Genomic DNA, 21,525 nt, shown 5'->3' with positions numbered 1-21,525 from the left:
TCCAGGAAAAGAAAGGATAGGGCCTTCCTTCCTCTGTTGGCCTGGACGACTGGGTACATGTGCATGGAGTTAGCTGAGATATGGTATAATGGAGGAGGAGAGGATCGGGCCAAGAGATGGTGAAATCAGTACTCTGCCTTGGCCATATTAAATTTCATGTACTGTCAGAAATCCGGGTGTCGAAATTAGTGAACTCATGAAACTAGGGGAGATACAAAGGCTGAAGGGATCAATTTTAAAGTCATCAACATATAGAAGATAGTTGAAGTTATGGACTTGAATGAAGTCACCAAGGAAGATAATAAACATAGAGAAGATGAGGCAGTCTAGGTCTGAGCTCTAGAACATTCTCTTTTTTTTTTGACAATTTTATTTATTTATTTTTTGAGAGAGGGGAAGGTAGAGAGAAAGAGATGGGGAGAAATATTAATATGTGATTGCCTCTCATGTGCCCCCAACTGGGGACCTGGCCCACAACACAGGCACGTGCCCTACCTGGGAATTGAACCAGTCACCCTTTGGTTTGCAGGCCAGCATTCAATCTGTTGAGCCCCACAAACCATGGCTGAGCTTTGGAGCATTCTAATAATGGGGTCTAGTCAATATGCCTGGGAAGGAGCAATCAATGGGAAAGGAGGTATCATGAAAGTGAAACAAATGAAGAGTTCTCAGAAGAAGAAATGATAATCTATGTACAATGCTGAGAGTTCACATGAAATAAGAACACAAAGTTAGCCCCTGTATGGAATTACATGCAGGCGTCTGGTGACCTTGACGAGAGTTGTTTCTGTGGTGTGTCTCATAGAAAGACCAACTGCAGTGGGTTGAAGAAACAATAAGGGCTAAGAAATTAAGTCAAGCAACTAACAACCACTTTGATAGAAAACAAATAATATAAGGAATCTTAAAATAATCTCAGCCACATGACCAAATGAATATTACATGTTTCATCTGGAAAGTAGTAGTACTTCTAGAAAAGTCTCTCAAGAGACTGCTATGTGGCCCATATTCACTGCCATGACAATATTGGTCAGTATAATATTAAAATACTTCTATGATGACTGGTACACAGTCACCCAGTAAAATTCTAAGGTCCCCTTCCACCATACGAAGAGACCCAGCCATCTAGCCCGGTTCAGAATTCAACAATTATGCCCCCACTAAGAACATCTGGGAGAGGTTGCCAGTCAAGGGTTCTGCTCCCTCTGTATAGACAACTGCCAATCTGATTTTTTTGGTAATCTACACATCTTTTAGATAGCACTGCCACTTAGATCCGTGATTGCAAATGCCAGTAGCAGTCAGCTGAGCACTGATAATTTTATAAAGAGACAAGTCCATTTTAGTGCATGTTAATTTGTGGCTATCCATTAAAGGAGATATCTAAATCAAATTCTTGAATACATAGGTTCTGTAAGAGTCAGAGTTACTTCTCCTGTCTCTGATTAGGTCCCTGGTCCCCTCAACAAAAGCCCAGGGCTTACTGAAGTCTGTGTTTTCTAGCTTTCCTACCAAAGGAAAACTTATTTTGAGGCTATTCTAGGAGCCAGGAAAGCAGAAATTCAGTCAGCTGAGATTGTAGCTATCTGCTTTGTATTTTATGAAAAATAAAGGTGGCTTTTAGGTACCCCAAAGCCAGTATTTCCATCTCTCAAATATCTGTGTGTTTTATTCCCATTTGTCAGGTGGAAGCAGTTTAATCATTACTCTTTGCGCCACTGTGCTGGTTGGATTTCATATCTCATCATCCAAAAGAGAATCAGCTTGTTTGGAGGCCCCTACAGCAGATTCAACATCAAAAACACAGGTAAAATCTGTCTGTAAAATCAACTGACCGCTCAAAAGAATTGCTGAACTATTGAGGTGATTGGCCTTTGCTGTTCAAAATAATAGAACAGTTCTGCTGTGATGGAAGACAGCCAGACATTTGTTGACGCATGAGCTTAACCTTTTCCTAGTTGCAGAAAGGCTCCAGTTTGCCCTTCCAACCCTGCTCAGGCCAGTCTGGAGAGACCTGCAACCCAGGAGGGCCCTGAGGAGCTCTATGTAGCAGGAACAGGAAGTTTAATTTCTTTGGTTCTGCGATAGATTATCTTAAGTCACCTTTTAAGAAAGGTAAAAGGAAGGGTACAAGAATTGTATACATACAGATTTCTGGAAGCCAATAAACAGCTTCATAGTGTAAACTGTTTGTGCTCCTTCTGTACAATAACAGCATTCAATCTGATTCGTTACCCCTGCATGCCGCTATCTCTCCCAAGGCCCTCTGTAAGAAGGCCCATGTATGTGCCAAGAGTGCTTTTCTCTCCCTAATTTCCCCAAACTGTCACTCTTCAAAATGCCAGATGGTTTTGAAATGGAGGAATAATTAAGTTCATTGGCATCTACCTCCACCGTCTCTGTGTCATACTTCCACCTGACCCCTGCATAGCATTGCTTTGGCCAGGGTTTATCAAAGTCGGACATGAAAACATCTCATTTGCTTTCTAGCCAAAATAAGCTAGAACTTTTGTTTCTGCCACTGTAGTTGGCAGGTGTTCTGGGAGGGCCCTTTCACTGGAGAAAATATACAACCTGCATAGGAAATGTGTTTTGAGGCATTGTTGGCTACACAACAATTAAAGGAACTGTCTATGGACTATCCTTCAAAACAGAGAAGCAAACAAAAGTCCGTATACTATAGCCAGAAATGCAGCAGGTTGGTAGCCCCCCAAAGTGGATGGCTTGCAGGGATGCAGTCGACCTAGAAGCTTATGACTATTATAAAGTTATTATTAGGGAGCAGAAATAATGTAATAAATGATTGCACAGACCAAGATCAACAATATTCTTAAAATAAAATATCAGCAAGCCAACAGAATGCAGGTAAAGCTAAAAGTCAGCAGGAACAAAACACAAAAATTTACATTTCTAAGAACAAAAACATCAGAATTGTCAGGGATTTTATTTATAAAATGCTAACAAAAATTAAAGGATACAAACACAAATGTGCCCATTCAAAAAGATGCCCACTCTCACCAATTCTAGTCAACATAGTATTGGAAGTTGTAGCCAGAGCAGATAGGCAAGTAAAAGAAAGAAAAGGCATTCAAATTAGGAAGGAAGAATACAGTTATTTTGCAAATGACATTGCAGTTATACTTAGAAAAACTTGTTAGAACTAATAGATAAAATCAGTAAAGTTACAGAATATAAAATCAACATGGAAAAATCAGTTGCATTTTCATATACAAATAATGAACCATTCAAAAAGAAACTAAGAAAACAATCCTGTTTATAACCGCATCAAAAACAATAAAATACTCAGGAATAAATCTAACCAAAGATGAAAGACTTGAAGGCTGAAAATTATAAAACAATGTAAAAGGTTGAAAGCTTTTCCTCTAAGATCAGATCAAGACAGGGGTGCCCACTCTTCACTCTTATTCAACATAGTACTGAAAGTCAGAGAAATTAGGCAGGTAAGAAAAGTAAAATGCATTCAGATGGAAAAGGAGGAAGTAAAATGGTCTATGTATGCAGATGACAATCTTGCGTGTAGAAGTCTCTAAAGACTCCACTAAGAATGATTAGAACTAGTAAACAAATTTAGTAAATGTATCCATCTTGTCATCCAATTTTTCTTTCTCTGTGAGACTTTAGACTCTTTTATTAAGCATTGGGATTTCAGAAGTCCTACCCCATGCAGCAGTGAGTGAGGACCAAGACATGACTGAAGACAGAGCCTCTGTCCCCTCCATGACAAACCACTTTGACAAACAACCAACCATGAGGCATTGGACATCAGCATTCTGCCTCACAAAGGATGGTGACAATAAAGATGAGAAAGCCTGAAGAATCACAGCTGGCAGAGGACTTGTTAATCAAGAAGCCATGTGCTCGGGCACCTCACAAACAACACACTTGGCTCCTAAAGAGACAGACACTAGGAAGTAAAACACCTCATGGGGGTCTTTGAGAGTCACTCTTGCTTAAATATCTTTCTGAAGGTGGGAATGATCAGTGCAGAAAATGTCCACAAAGTTGGAAACTGACTGGCTACTTGAGAAGCTTTGCCACGGTCAGACTCAGAACTGATTTTCTTGAAGATGGACGCAGCATTTTGATTTGCCTGCACTGGGCCCTGTTCCAGAGTCTCAGTGATGGTCTGTTCTTCATGTCTCAGCTGGTGTCCCCTGGCACAGCCAGTAGCGAGGCGATGTAGTCATCCCTGATGTCTGGGTATTTGCTGACCAGATTCAAGACTTCCAAGTAGCACAGAGAAGGGTCTATTTGCTTAATAACCTCTGCAATGGTGACAATTGTGTCACCATGACCATCTGTATCTTTGCTAAATCCAGAAGCTAGCTTCTGGGACCAGAAGGAGATGCTCAGCCTCCCTAACCCTCCTCTTAGCACCCTGCTTGTGCCCCTTTGGACTCTGGAATGAAATATGCTTCTGCATGAGGGTCCATGGCTATTCCACCACCACTCATGATCATCCTGTTTTTACATGGCCTTTTATTTTTTAATTTATTTTTATTGTATTTTTTTCATTATCATTTGTCCCCCTTATACCCACTCCTCCCCACAATCACCACACTCTTGTCCATGTCCACGAGTCCTTTTCCTTTTTGCTCAATCCCTCAACCCCCTATTCCCACCATCGCCCAGAGATTTCAGCCTGCTCTCTGTCTGTGAGTCTGTTTGTGTTTTGCTTGTTAGTTCAGTAAGAACATTTTGCTAACTGAAGGTAACCAGTCAGAGAAAAACAAATACCATATGATTTCACTAAATACCATATGATTTCACTTAAATGGCCCTTCAATGTTGGCAAAATCATTGAGCTACTCTTCCATGGTGGCACGGATGATGTTTATAGCATTCGAGCTGGAGCCACTTCTGCGGCACCGGCTCATGGAGATGTTGCTCTAGACCCAGAAAGATCCCCTTTGGCAGGTTGCAGCAGCTCCCCGGTGCAGTCCCATCTCCAATCCCACCCATGTGTGGTTGGCTCAGAGACACACCCTCTTCTATTTCATTTCTTAAGTGCTTCCTTTCTAAACTGACTATGGGTTCTGGCAGTGACTGATAATTGCCATTATTATATATACTGGTAGTTTCCCATATATATTTCTTTGTACAACTGAGCTTCATCTTTGTATCTATTTAACTGAAGACACAAACTAGTACCTTTATTTTCAGATCTCCATGTACGTGTCTGAGCAGCAACTTGAAGAGTCCGTTCAAACATCTGGAAGATGACGGGGATTGTTGGGTGGTAGTATCCATAGTGGTAGCTCAGCTTGACGCTCAGTGTTTTTTTTTTTTTTAATGCAGTCTTTGTTGTCTATTTCTGGGCCTTTCTGCAGCCAGACAATGATGTTTGAAGAGAGAGTTGGCACATATGTGTGGAACAGCTCAGAGACCATGTCTGGAGAAGGTGAAACCTCCAGGCTGTTGAAGTCCACTTCCAGGGCCAGCTCCACATTCCCCATCATGTCTGTGCTGAGGCAGGTGTTTAAGGCCCACGAAAACAGGCTCACAATCTCATTTGCTTCTAGGTCTCCCAGCTCGAGCTCTTGTATCTATGTACTCGGGGCCTTATGGTTCTTCTTCAGGGGGTTTCTAAAAACCTCATAGTAGGGCAGAAAACATGTAACCATAAGGCTTTAGGCAAAGATGAGTTCATCCAGGATGTACTTAGTTATAATTTCCAGGTGGCAGATAAGGCACCTCTTGTCAGACTCCCCAGTGTCTGCCTGTGTGCCCTTAATTCTCGTATTTCTGTCCAAGATGGCAGACATTTTCTCCTTCCAATTTTTGAACCTCCTGGAAGGAACAAACCAGTTTGTTTTTTTTGGTCAGGTGCACACCTGTCAACTTTTCCCCCCTTCCAGTGATCCTGACAACCAAGGCTGGCAAACTGGAGTCATGGGGGATGGTGACCAGTGACCTCTGCAGCACCATCCATAGCTTCTTGGCCTGCTCACTAGAGAGTCCCCCATGCTTCTAAACAGCCATGGATGAGGATTAAGTTCCCACTTTCCATGAAGTGCTGCTCATACATTAGCTCATTGTGGAGCACTCCAGGTCCATTAGCTTTTGGCAGGTCTGCAGAAGAGCCCTTGTTTAATAAGGTCCTGGGACTCCTCACAGTCTGGGGCACTGAGATATGCTTGAGGTTCTCCACAGTTTTAGCAAGCTGGCTGAGCTGCACAAACGAAGCATCCTTCACGTGCTTGAGGCTCCCAATGCTGTTGATGCACCAGTCTTTGCTGGTGACAGTGGATATCTTTGACATCATTCCGTGCATTACGGGGCATGCTCAGGTCCATGCACATGCCATACAACTAGATAGGGGCCTTCAATCTGGCCCCTCTTCTGTTTTACTGCTCCACTTTGTTGTGCTGTTGCAGGCCCTGAAGCATCCCACCAAACCTTCGGACCACTGTAGCAAGAGCCTCCTGGTTTGTTTTCTTCATGGTTAAAAAGCAGGCAGAATACCCACACCTGGCGTACTAGGGTGACCCCTCCACACTGACACTGTCTGGAAGTGTCTCCCAGTTTTTGAACATGCTAATCACAATGTAAAGTCTTTCTGTTATTATATCAAGATCATCTGTGGGCTTTCTCCATTTTCTATTTCTTTTCTCTTAGTTTTTGTCATTTGAGTCTCTCCACTGTCATTCATGGTAATTATTTACTTATTTATTTCTTAAAGAAAAAAATGGAGTAGAGACTATTAACATCACAATATGCCAGAAAGGTGAAGAAGGCTTGCTGGCCTATCTGGAGGTTAATTCAGGTTACTAGAGAAAAGCATAAATTGAGGCAGAGATAAGACTGACTCCAACCACTTTAGTAAATGCTAGACACTGTGTAGAGAAAGTGTGGAAACTCTGAATAATGCTAACTTGCAGCAGAGAGAATTAATTTCTTACTTATAAGTTATTATAGCAGGGATGCATCATCTTGATTCAATCAGAAAATGGGAGGATTCAAGCTGAGTTCGGGCTTCGTGAGAACTGTTCTATTTCTAGTTTCAAGCAACCCTAAGGCAGGACCTTTCAAGACTCTCACTGAAAGCAAAGGTTGTTTACCTGGGTCTGTCCCCCTTGCCAGGCCTTGGATGCCAATTTTGACCTCCCTCTTGGAGGCTGGCAAAAGCTCTCCTTAGCTTTCTAGCTTCATAGCTGATCCTTTCTTCTTAGCTTCTCAGCCTCTCATGTTGAAAGTATTAGGAATCAACAGTTCCCTCTGGGTAGAAACCAGCATAAAGTCATAAAGTCAAAAACCAGCTTACAGTTTTCCGATCCTCTTTCCTTTAAAACTGAGTCCCCCCAATTCCAAGCTGCCTTGAAAACCTTCGATTGCAATTTTTTTCCTCCTAGTCCCACAGGACTGCGGAAAGCTCTTAGCATTAAAATTCAACTCAATCTCTTGTTTAGCACCAGTTACTACAACAATTGGCAAACGCCTTGAGGGAAAAAGAGTGTGGAATGGTGAGCTCACCTCCATGCTCTTGTTTTCTCTTGGATCTTAGCCTTTTTCAGCTCTTAACTGTGTTGTTCTATGGTTACTTCAAACTGGTATTTTGAAAAGGTTTTATCCAGTTAAAAATTTTTTTCTTGGCATTACCGTTGGTCTGCAACAACTCCATCATAGTTCTAAACAAAAATTTAAAAGCATAATATTTTTATATAAAGATCAGAGTTCTCAATTTCTCTGAATTTTTTTTAAAAACCCGGCAAGAGTGGGCCCTTATTCTTGCATGAAAATGATGGATTTTGGTAAACGTCCTTATCCTTTGAATGACAGGTATATGCTGTTCAGTGTTTTTTAATTATCTGGATCACTTAGGGATTCTTGAGACGAAAAAAAAAGGGTCCAAAATCAAGCTTTGAGTAATGCTGATACCTAATTGTGCTGTATCAAAGCAGAGCTGAAGGTAACTGAGAATGTACAGTCAGAGAAGCAAAAGGAAGATGCGAAGAGTTTTGTTTCACAGAAGTCAAGGGAAGACAGTGTTTTAAGATTAGAGACCAGTGGTACTGAATCCTGCTGAGACGTCAGGTCAGGCTGACACTAAATATTCTACTCCAAGAGTGACTTCAATACTCCTGACCGGAGAGAGAGTATTTTTAGCAGAATAATGGGGGTTACAGTCAGAGTGGGGTGGCTTGAGTAGTGAATCAGAGATGTGGAAATAAGGTAGTGAATGTAGGCAACTAGTTAAAAAGTCTGACTGTGACAGAAAGTCACAAGAAAAAAAATGGTATCAGGGCACAGAGCAGGGCTGAGTGATGAATCTGAGTATCATCTTCTCACTCCCTTGGCTGGCCTTTCCCCACTCACTTGCAAGACGAGATGCTGCAAAGATATTTTCTTGAAGACAAGAAGGAGTGAAAGATGACTAGCATTTCCATATCTCCAGAACAGAAAGTAGCAAGTCTTGTTGGGCGATCTGTAGCTAATTCGAACAGCGAGAGAAAAAGAGTAAAAGAAATCGAAGAAAGGGCTGATTTCAACCATCCACGAGAGCTGAGGGGTCACTGCGTTGTCTGAAGTTATCCGACCGTCAGAGACAGCAGCACAAATTCTGCCTTATTTTTCCTCTTCAGAAACAAAAGGCAGGCTGGGGCATTCTCCCCAGCTTCAGGGTCTGTTAATTGCCTCCCCAGTAAAATTACAGAGGCCCTCTGCCTGATAATGATTGTAAACGACAGAGACAATCAGGTTTACCTTGTGAGGTCCCCAGGGGACCTGCAGTTAGTTTAATCTGAATTTAGCATCAGCTGCCCAGGGTCCTTTCTTCTCTGCACGCAGGGGCTGGATTCATTCCGCATTCTTTCAAATCCAATTAGTGTTAGGGCCTTTTCCCTCTCTCTCTTCCATCTCCAGGAGCCATCATTCCTCTCCCTGCATCCCCTCCATCTCCCTTTCCAGCCCTCCCTAAACACATCCGTCCAGGCTCTGCAGTCAGATGGGTTTTAGAGCTTGAGCTCTTTGTTTTCTGGAAGAATCGACTCCTGGCTTTGAGCCGTGAGTTATTGTTTCTCTGGGAAGCCATCACCACCTTCACTGAACTCCAACCTCCCTCAACTTCTTTACAGTTTGAAGGTACTTGGCCTGAGGACTTTATAGTTAATTAGAGTTGTTCCCAATGTATCGTAGGTCTTAAGTAGAAGTTAACATGCTGAGTAGTTGAATGTTGGCGGAGGTCGTGTTCATTAAAACCAAGCCTCCAGATATTTTAGTTTTCCCAAAGCCACTATATCTGTGTGTACTTATATATGTATGATGTGTGGTGTATATGTAAATGTGTAGTATGATAGTTGTATATTACATATTTTATGTGTGCCTGAACAATCTGTCTGATAGAGGGCATTATTGCTATTTCTCGAAATAACAAATGGCTAGCTATTTTGTAAAGGAGACTCTGGATTTGTGTTCTGGTTTTCTGTTCCAGACGAGAACATAAGGGAAATAAATAACAAGGCTGACGTGAAATCTCTTTAGACTCACCTTAGTTTACTCTCTTACTACTATTTCTTTAACTTGTTACATTTAACAATTATCTCATTCATTTTAAATTAATTTTTAATCTATTTCCACACAGATAAGGTTACAAATTCATTCCTTTGTGCTGATTTATATGTATAGCTCTTCTTTTTATTGTGGTCAAAACATAACTAAAATGTACCATCTTAACCATTTTTTAAAATATTTTATTTATTTATTTTTAGAGAGAGGGGAAAAAGAAAGAGAGAGAAACATCAGTGTGTGGTTGCCTGTTGTGTGTCCTCCACTGGGGACCTGGCCTGCAACCCAGGAATGTGCCCTGACTGGGAATCGAACTGGCCACCCTTTGCTTCCCAGTTTGGTGCTCAGTCCCCGGAGCCACACCAGCCAGGGCCCATCTTAACCATTTTTAAGTGTGTGTTACATGTATGATTAACTGTAGGCACATTATTATACAACTGATCTCAGATCTCTAAAACTTTTTCAACTTGTAAAACAAACTCTGGATCCTTGGAACAACTCCCTTTTCCATCTTCCCAGACGAATGGGGAGATGAAAGAATCAAATGTCAGGTCTCTGACAATCACCATTCTCCTTGTCGTGTGCAGGAGTTTGAGTGCCATAGAAAACTCATACAAGTGGAATCTTCAGTATTTGTCTTTTGTGTCTGGCTTGTTTCTGTTAGCATGGTGGTTTTCAACCAGTGTGCTGCAAGAATTTCTAAAACATGCAATACCTGACTATTTAGTCAGGAGCCCTGACCTCTTTTCCCTTAGATGGTCAAATAAAAAAAATGACAACAGCCAATACAAAAATACCCATTTGGTGTGAATAAATCAAAATAGTATATATTCTTTTGTCAGATTAACAAAAAATGTATTTTTGGTATGACACAGAATTTTAGTAATTATGTGTGCCATGTGATGAAAAGTTGAAAATCACTTAGTATAACATCCTCAAGTTTCATCCACGTTGTAGCATTTAAAAGCATTTCCTTTTAAAAGAAAAAGGCTGAGTAATATTTCATTATATGTATGTTTTTTGATTTTGATTTGCACTTCCTTAATGATTGGTGATACTGTCTTATGCTTCTTAGCCATTTGCAAATGTGTCTATTCAAGTTCTTTTTGATTTTCTGATTGGACTGTTTGGGTTTCTTTATCATTGAGTTATAGAAGTTCTTTACATGTTTTCTCAGATTGCCTTTTCATTCTGTTGATTAGTTCCTTTGCTGTGAAGTTTTTAAGTTTGATGTAGTCTCACTTAAATATTTTTGCTTTTGTAGTCTGTGCTTTTGTGTCATATCCAGGAAATCATTGCCAAATCCGAAGTCCTGATGTTTTTTCCCCTACTTCTTTCCTAGGAGTTTCATAGTTTCAAGATTTACAGTTAAGTCTTCAGTCTTCTATTTTTAGTTATTTTTAGTGTATGATATGAGGTAAGGGTCCAGTTTTATTTTTTGCCTGTGTGTATCCAATTTTTTCACCACCATTTGTTGAAGAAGAATGCCACAAATTTTAATATGCAATCTTTTCACTATCATTTACATCTCAAAAGTTTGTTAATACCCAACATGAACTTTTAAATTTGATCTATGTTTGAGTTTATTTCCAAATATGTTGGTAAATTTTATTTGTTGAGGTCTGGGTATTTGTTACCAATTTTGAATTGCATTGCAATGTCGGTGGTAGAGTAGCATTGGCTGATAGAGAATGGCCTTGATGACGAATTCATGGAAAATTATCATGTGTGTGCTGATTTAAAAAATGTCCATTTGCTACTTGTTATCTCTCTATGTAATCTCTATTAGATCAAGCTAGTTAAAATTACGAAGTTGCAAAAAATAGCACACACTGACTTGTAAATTGTTTTCTATCGTTGTATCGAGATCTTGTGTATAGAGAATACATGAAGAGTTGAGAGATTATTTAACTTATTTCCTGGGCCAAATGGAAATGTCTTTGGGACAGCAGCCTAACCTTCTGCTCTCTTCTATCTCCCAGCACCGGGCTCTGCAATCAGACTCACAGAGATGGTAGGCACCTTTCAGATCACAATAAGGGCAATCATTCAGGTGGGGACGGGGCAGTGATGCTCCCCAAGCATCTGCATCCCTCCAAGCAACTTCTGTTCAAATTCAGCCCATCCATGCATTGCTGACACCATGGACCTATTTACATTCTGTGTACTGTACTGATTAAATCAATTTTTTTTGTGCTTTACCTTTCAACAGTACTTGAAAAGAAATATAGCATCTTTAAATTATCATGATACTATTTATGTTAAGGTAGTGGCAGGAAATACACATTTCTTCCCTCAGTGTCATTTCCCCTGCTTCTTTAGTAACAGATCCCCAAGTTTTGGTTGGTGCATTGCAGTCCAGTTAACAGAGGACATCACCCAGGATCCTTTACAGTGGACCTGGTCAGAGGACCCGGTGCTTGTGAGTGGGAGGATTGTGTAGTACTTCTGCAGTGAGTGTCCTCACAAAGAAAGCGTTTTGTGTTTACTCTTCCTCTTCTGCGGCTGCCTGAACCATGGGTAAGAGGGCTGGAGCACCAGTTACCTGGCTAGATGGTGAGTACGAGCCATACCTTTAGAGACTATGTGCGAAAGAGAGAGAGCGGTGGGGGGGTGGGGGGGCGGAGAGAGAACTATGTAGCTCATATTAGTCTATGTAAATACGAATTTTTCAGCATGATTTTAGGTGTCGGAGAAAAATATGTTAGAATTCTTCCCTATGATTGTGAATTTCTCAATATCTTTTAATAATTTTTGTCAGTTTTAGTTTTATATATTTTAAGGCCTTGTTATATGCACAGAATTTCAGAACTCTTATATTGTTTGCTAGCTGAAGATTAGTGTTATGGTTATAAAATAAAATTATTTTCCTCAGTAATGATTTCTGCTCTGAGATATACTTTATCTGCTAACAGTAGGTCACTACTCTTGGTCAGTATTTTGCTAGGATTCCTCTTTTATTTTGTTTTAAACTCATATTTTCTGAATTATTACAGTTTATGGTATGAACAGCATATAACTGTTTTAAAATCTATTATGAAAATCTTTATCCTTTAACAAGATTGATCCATCTACATTTATTTAATGTCTTATATACCTGTACTTATTACTACCCTTTACTTTTTTTATATGCAAGTTCTTTAATTTGCTTTTCTAAAATAATGCTGGCTTTTTTTATGAATGAGTCAACATTCTTGACTTTTATTTGTCCCCTTGCTACTTAGTTTCTTTCAACTGATTTGGAAGTCATGTATTTTTCCTTTTGTCTTTAGACTTTATTCTTCAGAAAATTTTACATGCTACAGTTATCTCTGCTTTACTCCTGAACAGTGCTATGATCTTACAATAGTCTTACTTAATCACACCTCTTTCATAGTCCCCATTTTTTCTACCTGTTAGTTCCAGCTTATTCTTACCCCTTCTAAAATTATTATTATTACAAGTAATATGTATTTATATTGACCTCAACAATTTCCAGTTATTATTTTTTACAATTGTGCCTTATATATTTCTCCATCCATTGGGGTTTGTTCTCGTCTCATTGAAGTATACCTTTTCTTGTTCTTTCCATACAGGTCTCTAAGTATTCTTAGGCAAAACTGTTTTGAGTGGTGATTTAGATAGTAAGTATGCATATTTTTACATCTTCTGTTATTTTCCCCTCAACATTTTGATGTTATTGGTCCATTATCTCTTTTTTTTCTGTTTCTCGATGGCAACCCCTTTGTTGGAAATCTGCTTATCTAAGTATGAATTCGTCTGCATATAGAGGAATTTTAATTATCCTCCTTAGAACTCATTGGACTTCTTGTATCTCAGTATTCTTGTATTTTATCAATTCTAAAAATTTTAAGACTTTTTTGGAGGCGTCTTCCTCATTATCTCCCCCCATCTGAAAACTGAGTTATTTATACTGGAATTTTTTTATTCTTCCCTCCATGTCTCTTAACAACTCTCTCATATTCGTCATGTATTTATCTTCCAACTTTACATTTTAAGTCAATTCTTCAGATTTATTTGTATGTAATTTATTGCTCAAATTCTACATTAATTGTTAAATTTAATCAACATTTTCTATTAGTTTTTATTCTTTTTCAACTCTGCCTGCTCACCCTTTTTTAATGACTTCTAATCATATTTTTAAAACTTTTTTATTACTTTAAATGTATCAGTTTTATGATCTTTTCCAAATTGGTTTAATATCCAAAATCTGGGGTCATGTTAACCCTCTTGTCTTGTCTTCTGGCTCTCACTTAAGAAGATAATTTCCTCATTTCATTTGTAAGTTTTTATGGGTTTATTGTCAGTTTTTAAAAAGTATTAAATTCACTGCCCCCTAACCCACCCCACGACGTCATAGTTGCCCTGAGTGTGGAATTCTGTCCTGCCCAGCATTATTCATTTTCTTTCTACCAGTTACCTCAAGGTACTTATTGGTCCAGAACCAGATTGTTTCTTCTATTACGTTTTCCGTTTTAAATTCCTGCCACACAGGGTGTAAATTTGAATACTAAAGTTGCGCATGATATGAGCTTGGAGCTTTAATTTCTCATGATAGATGTGTTTTTTGTTTTTGTTTTTATACCCACATCCCTAAGCAAAGATAAATTTTATTATTCTTTTCTTGGACCAGTAGGAGAAGTCTGTTTATTGTCTCTCACACAAACGGGCTGATCCTTCCCATGTGGTCTGGATTTTCATCTACATCTCTGGGTACATAAATTGGGTCTCGATTTTCATCTACATCTCCAGGCTCTACATGGCACTATAATCTCAGCCAATGATCAGCCAGTTCTCTATAAGAAGCCTATCTCTCTCACAAACACCGTTTTGAATATGACCTCCTTCTTGCCTTTGGTTGGAAGGGTCCATTTCAAGTCCAGTTGAATTCACTTAGTCATACTGCTGGAACCGTAAGAACCAGAGTGATCTTTGGAAATATTAATAACACAACATTCCATTATTTAAAATTATTAAAGAGTTTCGCCCTGGCTGGCATAGCTCAGTGGATTGAGCGCGGGCCTGTGAACCAGAGGATCGCGGTTCGATTCCCAGTCAGGGCACATGCCTGGGTTGCAGGCCGGTTCCCTGCAGGCCAACTCCCAGCAGGGGTCGCACGGAAGGCAACCATACATTGATGTTTCTCTCCCTCTCTCCTTCCCCTCTAAAGATAAATAAATAAATAAAATAAAATCTTTAAAAAAAAAGAGTTTCTCATTGACCTTGGACTAATATATAATCTCTTTCTTATGGTCTATAGAATCTTTCTTAATCAGGTCATACCTATTTTTCCAATATTATCTCCTGTAATTCTTCCTCTGGCTTATTCATTATGTTCTAAGCACATTGGCTTGCTTTCTTGAACACTTCAAGTTTCCTCTCCTACAACAGTTTTTCCACAGGATCCCAGCCTGCAGTGGTTCCTGACCACCACATTCTCTATCACAGTAATGTGTTTATTTCTTTGACAGCATTTGACACAATCTGTGATGATCTCATTATTTATGCTCCATGAAGAAAGCAATTTTGTCTTGGTAACTACTCCATCTTCAGCATCTAGCACTGTGCCTGATACACACTATGTAGTGAATAAATACGCGTATGGTTCAATAATGAAAATGGAAGTAATGTTAAAAATCTTCTAGTTTAGCTTCCTGATTTTACAAAATGTAAAAGGAGCTGGTAAAGTAGCTGAGAGAGTTTTAAGAACTTGCCCCAAATCACAGATGTTTAATGAGATACATAGAACAAGTGCTCAGGTCTCCTGCCTCTGCCGATCCATGTTCTTTCTGGTGACCCCTCTGCTGGTTGGCTATAGAAGACCTATATTAGCAATTTGGGAAGACTATGGGTACACTACAGAATGATCCATGACCTCCCTCACACTTCAATGATGAATATTGTGGAATATATGCATATGCTACTATTTTGGGGGAGGAAGGCTATAGCTTTTATACATTTTTTTAAAAAGGGTCAAAGGATAAAAAAACATCCTTAAAAACTACTGGCCCACATATTGTTTAGGAACTGTAAATTGCTTGCATGTTTTTGTCTTCATTATGAGTTCTTCCATTAATAAGAATTGAACAATCACGGTGAGTATCTGCTTTATTGCCAGAAGATCTAGTGTTATGCCTTGTATTAAAATGCTGCCATTTATAGGTAAATGGTTTGATTCTGAAGTTATAGGCTCACTTGGCACATAATGTAGGGGTACTTGCCCATTTTATTTACCCATATTGGCAGTGTGAGAGCTAACCCATTGGCTATAGTTGCATGTACCTCAATGTTTCTTTTAGGCATATTTCTGGTACCCCGTCCAATAAAATAGTGAAGGATGTAGAATTTTTCATCCTAATTTCTCTGCTCTGTTGGAAATGAGATCATTTTGTGGGATAAGGTTTCAATGTGGAGAACTGAGGCTGAGATGCTAAACAGATTGGTCAATACGTATACAGAGGTGGATTTTTGGATTTGAAGATACACAGGGCTCCTTGATACTTTCTTAGAAATATTCTGTTTATGCTAAACCTGCTATGTCTATAAAATGGCCCAGGGAGTGGAAAGAATGATAGCTTTGCAGTAGATGTTGGTAGCGTGTCTTCCCAGGCCACACACCATTCTTCACTCCTTCCCTGAACCTTCCTTCTTCCTTCTGTTCAGAGGCACCTGCTTCTCAGCCATTGACAGTGGGACAGAGTGGCCGGAGCTGAGCCCCCTAGACACTTCCTCTTAGAAATTAGGATTTGACATTCAAAGACAGGGCCATTAAATCTTTCATGCCCCTCGAACTCTACCTACAAATTTGGAATTGCAGGAATTTTACCATTTATATGTAAAGAAAGTGAAAGGAGGCAAGCTTTAAAAAAATGATTTCCTTGGTCTCTGACAACTTTCTTTACATTTATTCTTTTATCCACATAGATTAATCTGATTTCATGACAACCTAGGCTTAACTGATACAAAATTGTATTTCCTGCGCATGACTTTTTTTTTTTTTTTTTTTAGTTTATTTTATTTGTGTGCTTGGAGTCACAATGTGTATAAGAGCTGGAGTCAAATAAGCCAGGTTTACATGCTGGTTTGACCACTTACTAGTTAAGTACAATAATTTATAGACACATCCGTACTAAAAATTTGTTGTTTATATGAAATTCAAATTTAACTGGGTATTCTTTATCTGGCAACTCTATTTGTGCCATAGTTTTTCCTTTGTAAAATAGGGCAGTCATACCAAACCAGCAATGATGTTGTTAAAAATGGCAAGGACAGAACAAACATTATATAAAACAATTTGTGAGAAATATGTTTTCTTTCCCTTCTCCTCTGTGGTGTCTACAGCAAAAAGAAGCCATTGTTCCTGAAGCTCATCATTATAAGATCGCCAGTGGGAATAAATACTTCCTGGGTGTGCTGAGCTTTTGTTTCCCATGTTAACTAAGTAATATCTAGATGAAATGACTTAATTAAAGATGAGATTTATAGAGCAGTGGATTGGTTCCTTGTGGAATATGGGGAAAGGTTTTATACCTTTTCTGTTATATGTCTTTATTCTTGAACTAGAGAATTTGGAAGGTTGTTTATTTCAATACACTTGACCTCACCCAGGCACCCCATCCCAAGATACTTTTCATATTCATTCTCATACTGGGCAACTATTTAGGTCTTAGTTTCACATAAATTTGTTTCCAGTTCAAACTGCATGTCCCCATCTGGTCTTTCTCGCCTCCTATGGAGAGATGAAGGAAGTAAAGCCATGAGAAGAAAAGAGGAGATAATATACTAGCTTACTGTTTGCCTGTTTGAGGAGAAAGAATGTAAGATTCTTATTTGGCAGCCTTCATTTCTTGTCTCCCGGGTCCAAGTCCTTCTCATTTTATTTTGATCACTTACATTCTCTGACTGGAGGAGCCCAGAAGCGCTAGAGGACTTCTTTAACTCAGCTCGAACTAACATGCTTTCTCCTCATGGGACGCAGAGCAATGAACTTTCCTGACAAGGCGTCTTTAATATCACATCTTTATTTGTCACACCAGATCCAGTGGGGATTGGAGCAGCATTTTGCTTCTTGCCGAACAGTGTGGGCTTGCTGATCAACCACTCAGCAGTGGGCATGAAAATGGCATGTTTCCATTTTTATTTTCCTTGTTCAAAGCCACCATCTCTGGAGATGCCTTGTAAGTAGCAAGCTGGGAGCTTGCAGAGAATATCAGCAGGTCTCGTTTGAATATACAGTGGACTCCTTCATGTTTTCATTTTCCTTCACGGTTTCACCTGGATGTGGCTGGGGAGATAGTTTACCAGTCTGAGTCAAAAATGGCTCGGCTTAGAATCACTAACAGGGATAGTTTGGGGATCCAAGAAATGGGCTGATGTATTCAATGGCTATGTTGTTGCCTGGCCAGGTGGGTCAGCTGTGGGAGGATTATTTTTTTCTGCAGATGCCTCTGGGGTCCCTGATGTCTGTGGTGCTGAATTTATAAATTCAAAAGAACCTTGATAAGAATTATCCTTTTTGTTACACGGCATGTTGGAAGGGATAGCACAATACACAAGGTCTGAGGGCAGCAGCTTAAACTCATTGGGCGGCCGGGTGATCACAAACCTGTAAGAAAAGGCAAAGAGGAGTCTGAGCCTCTGCAGCTGGGACCGTGTGGCTACGGGCAGTGGCTGAAATAAGACAGCCATGTTGCTGGGCCAAAAGAGAGGGTGTATCTGCTTCGCTTTGCTTCCTTGGTCATTTTGTGAATAGACCCTGTCTCTGGCGCAGTGCAGCAGGAGAGGTCCCAGCCTGGACACTGGGAAACTGGCATTTACTCCTGCCACTGCCACTGACCATCCTCACGCATGGAATCTCCCTTCTCTGGGCCTTGCTTTTCTCTTTATTTCAATGGGAGAGGGACAGGGCTCTGGTTTGGACTGATAGGTCTCTAGAGACCTTTCTGACTCCAGGCTTCTTTGATTTCAACATCCACTACACTGATGAATTCAGTTGGCACAATACTGTGAGCACGTATCCAGGCTTTATCAAAAGTGGTGGGTGACATGCACTCCAGATGCTTCTCCTGGCTTAGGCCCACCCTGAGGCTTATGTCATCAACTTTCACAGAGCATGTCGTTTGGTCAATGAGGAAAAGAAACAAAAATTAAAGTTGTATTTGAAACCTTGACTGGTAAGTAAATACTGACTGTTGATGAATCTTGAAAAAACACATGGAGTGTGGGCCCGCATGGAAAAAATGTAGAGAGGCAGGGTGCCTTGCACTGTATCAGGCACACAGCAAAGCCTCAATAAATGTGAGTTACATGAATTAATACACCCGTGTTCCTGTTGGAACACTAAGACAGGCTCACCATTCATGCTTTTGATCCCGAATCTCTTCATTGCTGCCCCAAATGACTGGTCATCTCTCCTTTCCTAAATGCCAATCTCAATGCAAGTGGACCTTCTTTTACTGATTAACCTTCCCACTTTTATCTTTCCCATGTATCTCCCTTGCACCCTGTAACCACTATAATAGCCTATACAAGGCCTACTATAATCATACACTCCCTGTAAAACAGAAAACTCATTTGCTTCCCTGAAGCCCGCTCAAGAATGGGCTGCACATTCTCCCAATCACCATGTCCCATGAGTTTTCCAGAGGTGTCAGGGGAGGAGCTCAGATAGAGACAGACAGAGACAGAGAGACATCAGCAGTATCCACTCATCACAGTGCCGCTTCCAGACGGAGAGACATCAGCATCACTCACTCCCCCAACCACCTTTGTGGTTGGTGCTCTCCAGCCCTCTCGCCCTCCCTCCCGACTCAGCGGTATACTGTAGCCCTCCATGTTTATGTAGACCTTTGGCCCCTGGGACACCTTTTCTTTCAAGCTCTGGTGCCCCATCATCTTATGTACCTGCCGGGTCAATCATGCTCACAGTTCAACATCCAGACACTTTTCTTTGATGTCCACTACCCAGGGATCTTTACCTCCAGAGCACACTTTCCTGATCATATACTAGATACCCGAATTTTCTGACATGTCTTACCTCTGAAACCTTCTGCTTCAATATATTGCAGTCTGACCACAGCCTCCTATCATTCTTTCTCTTGATCACAATGACTCTTTAACTTCATCAGGACCTCCAATCCTGTGTTCTTTCACATTACAGTCTAGCATGGCTCCTACAAGTCCATGGTAGACCTCTTCTCCATCCCTCTGACCTAAACTCTTACTTCTTTCTCGACTCCCTGGGATACTTCCTTCATCTTTCCTCTCAGCAAGGACTATGACTGTACTTCATTGAGACATTCTAGTGTTACATAAAGGTTCCCTTAAGCACACCCCTCATCAATAGGTATTTCTGCCTTGACCTCCGTTCTTTTTCTTCTTGTCTTCTATGAGCAGAGAGATTATCTTCCTTTTTATGCAAGACCACTCCATTTTGAGTAATCGTGCTTCTTCCTCCTTTCTCCAGGACCACGTTCTACCAATTTATTTCCACTTCATTATTTTTAGCTTCTTCTCCTCTACTGAGTCCTGTTCACTCTGACTGTGTAGATCTTAGATCAGACCTGTATTACTGTATGCCTTCTCTCCTCCTGCTCTCTATTTCATGGATGTAATCCATTTCCTGGATCTTCCCCACTGCTCTCAGACTGATGTTTCTTTAAACCTAAGTTTGAATTAACTCCCATAATTTCTAAGTACAAAGCAAAGTGGCTAGAAAATAGGCACTCAGTAAACATTTACCCAGTGAATCCAGCATAAAATAAGTAGAGCTTTCCAATGTGAACAGTGCCACTTAGCTTTAAAAAATTACACAGACAAGAATGGGCTAAGTTAAAAAAAGAAAAGAAAAAACTAGATTCGAAATCCGAGTCTGCATTCCAGTTTTCACTGGGGACAGAGACACCATTGTTACATGGCTTACACTGGATCGGAATTACCAGGGTTTATTCACATCATCATACGCATTCTTCCTCATCCTTACAGTATAATCTACTTCCTTGCACCCTTCCTTGCACCTGTGGACCTGAGTTCTGAACCTATTTTTCACTGACAGTAAAGCAGCTTTGGCATTTATGCATGCATGGGTGGCTAGCACTTTCCAAACTAGCATACTCCCCTTTTGCGCTCCGGGTTGTGCTTCTCGTTGTCGATCATGCGGTATAAGCCAAAGCAGAGGATTCCAAAGTTATCTAACAAGCCACAGAAAACTTGCCCAAAGGTCTTTTTTGGCTGGGGAGAGAAGAGAAAAACATGTATCTGTTGGTACTTTAACCAGGAAGTAACAAGCACTTACTGGCGTGTCATTTGCTTTTACTGGTGATAAAAGTTTGGAAGGCCTTAAAATTATTTCCTGCTATCTTTATAGTGGCAGTGTCAAGCAGCTTGTAAGTGAGGTTTAGGATTAGTTTTGAGCATCTAATCCCAGTGACGGTTTTTATCACTCTGGTCATCTACTGGCCTCTGATGGGTGTGGCAGTTCAGGGCATTACGCTGTGTTTTGGGTGATTGCTGTTCTGGTGACCATTAAGAAGCAACAATGAACAGGTGGGAACATTCCACTTTCAGGGTATATAAAGAGTTGGGATGTTAAGTGACCTCTGGAGACTGATCTTCTTATCCCGCTCTGCAGAAGATTAGGGCCCCAAGCGCTCCTCTTGACATTGACACCAGGCTATGGCCCACAGAGGTGCTGCAAGGGAGAGGTTCGGAAACAGCAACTCATGGGTTCCGTTCTGTGGGTGACTCCTGAGGGTAAAGAGTGAGGTGAGAGGACCAGACCTCACTGGGGAAAGAAAGGAGAAGTGTGCTGACCAGTTCACTGTCACTCTGATACCAGCAGGAAATTGCAGGTGGCTGTCGACCTGGCATGTAATCACTAATGAGTCAACATTAGGTGAGGGACTCGGGGCTACAGAAGTACCATATCTGTTGAGACATGCCAGGCACAGAGGGTTGGAAGAGCCTGCTTTTTCTTGCAAAGGGGGTTCTGCTGATATGGTC

The 21,525-nt window shown here is 40.5% G+C and overlaps 1 protein-coding gene and 1 pseudogene across 1 annotated transcript in view; both read right to left on the bottom strand.

Moving 5' to 3' along the window:
- Positions 1-4,038: 4,038 nt before the first annotated feature.
- On the bottom strand, positions 4,039-6,476 carry LOC118993035 (exocyst complex component 3-like; annotated as a pseudogene).
- An 11,434-nt stretch (positions 6,477-17,910) lies between these two features.
- KCNU1 (potassium calcium-activated channel subfamily U member 1) overlaps positions 17,911-21,525 on the bottom strand; it is a 127,942-nt gene continuing 124,327 nt past the window's right edge. Inside the window, 2 exon segments of the mRNA XM_037055092.1 lie at positions 17,911-18,130; positions 20,630-20,754. Coding sequence (XP_036910987.1) covers positions 17,911-18,130; positions 20,630-20,754 — 345 coding nt within the window.

Source organism: Sturnira hondurensis, unplaced genomic scaffold (genome assembly GCF_014824575.4).
Source record: "Sturnira hondurensis isolate 20B ecotype Veracruz unplaced genomic scaffold, ASM1482457v3 Scaffold0008640, whole genome shotgun sequence".
NCBI classification, from domain to species: Eukaryota; Metazoa; Chordata; class Mammalia; order Chiroptera; family Phyllostomidae; genus Sturnira; species Sturnira hondurensis.
Note: the sequence above shows the minus strand (reverse complement) of the source record. Positions and strands in the feature narration are given on the sequence as shown.